This window comes from Aplysia californica, unplaced genomic scaffold (genome assembly GCF_000002075.1).
Source record: "Aplysia californica isolate F4 #8 unplaced genomic scaffold, AplCal3.0 scaffold00282, whole genome shotgun sequence".
In the NCBI taxonomy this organism is placed as follows: Eukaryota; Metazoa; Mollusca; class Gastropoda; order Aplysiida; family Aplysiidae; genus Aplysia; species Aplysia californica.
Genome location: NW_004797552.1, coordinates 364,690 through 368,358, shown reverse-complemented (window position 1 = coordinate 368,358; position 3,669 = coordinate 364,690). Strand labels below are relative to the sequence as shown.

At 40.2% G+C, this 3,669-nt stretch overlaps 1 protein-coding gene across 1 annotated transcript in view; it reads left to right on the top strand.

Annotated features, from left to right (window-relative positions):
- LOC101862426 (WD repeat-containing protein 64) overlaps positions 1-3,669 on the top strand; it is a gene marked incomplete at its 5' end in the record, with an annotated part of 37,554 nt that overhangs the window by 4,359 nt on the left and 29,526 nt on the right. The window contains 3 exon segments of the mRNA XM_035970535.1: positions 711-811; positions 2,277-2,410; positions 3,243-3,370. Of these exon segments, the coding sequence (XP_035826428.1) occupies positions 711-811; positions 2,277-2,410; positions 3,243-3,370 (363 nt within the window).

The following is a 3,669-nucleotide window of genomic DNA, read 5'->3' as shown; positions in this document are numbered from 1 at the left end:
TAGTGGGCAGGCAGCAGACTACTTTACTCCAATTCGGTTGAGATGTTGGTTGAGGGGTACATGTTGTGTTCTAAGTTGTAAGATTATGGATTGATCTCCCCTCCTCAACTCATTGATTGGATCTTTGACCAGTGGTTTATTCATGTGGCCATACATCCTCCTTCCTGTCGTACCTGTGGCCCAATCATTCAGCCATGTGAGAAAGCATTTTACGTCTACAATATGTGTATGGATTTAAATGGCTGTGGTCTACAGAGTGTAATATCGGTCAGCTGTTCAGATGTTTTAAGCCCTATTTTATTTTCTCTTATTGAAATTTCTTAATCTGTGGTTTTGGTTACAAGTATTAGTAAAATATGAGGTCGAAATTCAAATTCTGAATGTTGAAAAAAGCAAGAAAGTGTACGTAGAGTAGGTAGAACTTGTAAAAGAGTTTGAGACAGTTTTTTCTCTCTCCTAAAGAATGTTGCTATTTTGGCTTATGACACTTGAGCAACCTGCTGGCGATATTATGCATGTTTTCCCTGTAGGACGATAACGTATTATCTTATCTTATCTTATCTTATCTTATCTTATCTTATTTTATTTCATCTTATCTTATCTTATCGTATTTTATCTTATCTTATTTTATCTTATCTTATCTTGTTTCCCTACCAACAAACAAAAACATTTCTAATATCCCACTGTCTGTGTGTGCTGTCCTCCACCAGGTGAAATATTTCCCCGACCTGCGATGTTTCGCCTCGTGTTCCCCCAGCAGCAATCTCTCCTTCTGCCTGGAGGAAGTGGACAAAATCTTCCACCTCAATGAGTGAGTTCTTGGAGGGGGAGGGAATCTTAACCCTTTTCCTGTTAAGTCATTTCCATCTACATTTGTACAAACAAGAGGACGAGAACTGTAAACAAAGTTTTTAACTCTTTGACCACGCGCATTCTGATTATTCTACAAAGATTGAAGATGCATTGTTTTGGGGCATTTAAAAATCCCCCCGCAAAATTCATTACTTCTAACAGATTTTCAGATTCTGTTTCCTTCATCTTAAACTTACAAAGGCAGGGAATAACATGCATACCGTGAAATATTCAAATTCATGTCTCTGATTTGCCTTTGGTGGTTCGATGTGTGCCTCATCAGTGCTATCTGGTCTGCTGCTGCTAGGACAGATATATTTGCTGCGTCCTCAAAAAGTTAACATCTTCCACCTTTGTAAAAGAAAACATCTGCACCATCTGTCGATCCGTGTCCAAAAACATTCTCTATAAATCAGTAATGACCAAATTGCCAGTAAATCAGTTGTGGAGAACAAATGGGCACATAGGCCTTCATAATTTAGAAGATGACTAATCTCTCCACTGCTGTATAAATGTATGTACCTGCTTGTATTTTTATACCCCCATTGACACAATTTAGATACTTTATGAGATCATTTAGGAGGCAGACTTTCAATTGACCCTGCCTAGAGAGTAATATTCAAAGAAAAGAAGACGGGGAAAATAAGGACGATAGATGTTTTATAGGAAAGAAAGAGCGAACCACATCAGAGTGCCTGCCAACCACTTACTATTCTTAAGTCTGTAACATAACAATATGTGTAAGATATATGTGCACATTGATGTCCACAATGATGTATGTGGTGTATTTTCCTAACAATTAAAAAAAATTGTTAAAAAATAATTAAAAGACCATTGCTCTGACTTTTTTAGTTTCAGTTTTAGTAAGAGTTTTACGGCACTTGCAGCACAATAAGACCATATATAAGTGCCGAAGAATAGATGTGTCACAAGAGAGTAACATACACAAAAAAAGAAGAAGGAGAGATAAAGACGATAGATGTTTGATAGCAAGGAAGGAGCAAACCACACCAGAGCGCCTGCCAACCACCCACTATTTTAAAGTCTGTAACATAATGATATGTATATGATATAGGTGCACATTATTGTCCACAAGAGTATATATGGTGCACTTTTCTAACAATAAAGAATGTTTTTTAATCCTATCCGTACGTCGTGTTTTACTTTTACTATTGTATCCATACGACGTGGAGAACTCTGTGCCACCACTTTCCAAAGAGGAAATTTACTCGTTAATCCGATCCGTACGCTTTGCATAGTAGTCTGTCAAAATGATTTTTTGAGAAATACTGAAAGTTTTAAAGAGATCTTCGCACTAGAAGTATTCTAAAATGTGAGGAACACAACCCTGGGGGTACAAAACGACCCCAGTGCGTACGTAGAGGGTAAAAGACCATCTCTCTGACTCTATAATCTTCCCCCAGAGAATCTCGTGCTGTGGCCATCCCCAAAGGCGTGAACTGCTTCGACTTCTGCGCCCGGGCAAACATCATCGCCACGGGGGGTGTGGACAAGGTCATCCGTGTCTGGCACCCACACATCTTCTCTCGACCCACAGGTACAGGATGTGTGTTTGTTTGTGGGGTTTGTTTGTTTGTGGGGTTTGTTTGTTTGTTTGTTTGTGTGTTTGTGGGGTTTGTGGGATGTGTGTGTATCTTTGCTTGTTTGTTTGTTTGTTTGTGTGTTTGTGGGGTCTGTGGGATGTGTGTGTATCTTTGCTTGTTTGTTTGTTTGTTTGTTTGTGTGTTTGTGGGGTCTGTGGGATGTGTGTGTATCTTTGCTTGTTTGCTTGTTTGTTTTTTGTTTCTTTAGTTTTGGGTTGGGGAGGTTTTTTTTGCTTTTTCGTTTTGTTTTGTTTTGCTTTTCTTCAAGTTTTGTTCAGATTAAGTAGCTTCCACTGCACTTGTAATGTTTAGTTTTAGTACGTGTTTTACTGCACTTTCAGCACAAATAGGTCATATAAAGGCCTAAAGAGTAGATGTCACTAGAGAGTAAGGGTTTTGTGTCATTTGAAAGACTGGTCATATAAATAATGCAGAATAGAGGGGTTTATTCTAAGTGTTTTTAAACTTCCATTGACACAATGGCTTCCAGCTTTGCCGGTCAAGGCCAACCCGAACTGAGAGGGGTATAAAATCCCATCAAAAAGACCAACATACTCGATAAGAATGTCACCTTTCTCCTCATTTGATCGGGAATTGAACTCAGGTGTCCTGCGTATACCTGCAAAGTTCCTAAGATTAAAATCAAAGACGTCTACACAACTGTTTTCCGTTTAGTCTAGTTTTAGTGAGAGTTATACAGCACTTGCAACACAGTTAGGCCCTAAAAGTGCTGCAGATTGTGTGTTATTGAGAACAAACTACCAGTGTCTGCGTGGGTTCCCTCAGGTAAACTGATGGGCCACTTGTTCACCATCATCGACATCGCCATGAACGAGCGAGACCAGCACATCATCAGCCTCTCCACCGCACGAGTCTTCCGAGTGTGGGACATTCACACGCTCACCTGTCTACAGGTAACTCATTCACATGCTCACCTGTCTTCAGGTAACTCATCCACACGCTCACCTGTCTTCAGGTAACTCATTCACACGCTCACCTGTCTACAGGTAACTCATTCACACACTCACCTGTCTTCAGGTAACTCATCCACACACTCACCTGTCTTCAGGTAACTCATCCACACGCTCACCTGTCTTCAGGTAACTCATTCACACGCTCACCTGTCTACAGGTAACTCATTCACACACTCACCTGTCTTCAGGTAACTCATCCACACACTCACCTGTCTTCAGGTAACTCATCCACACGCTCG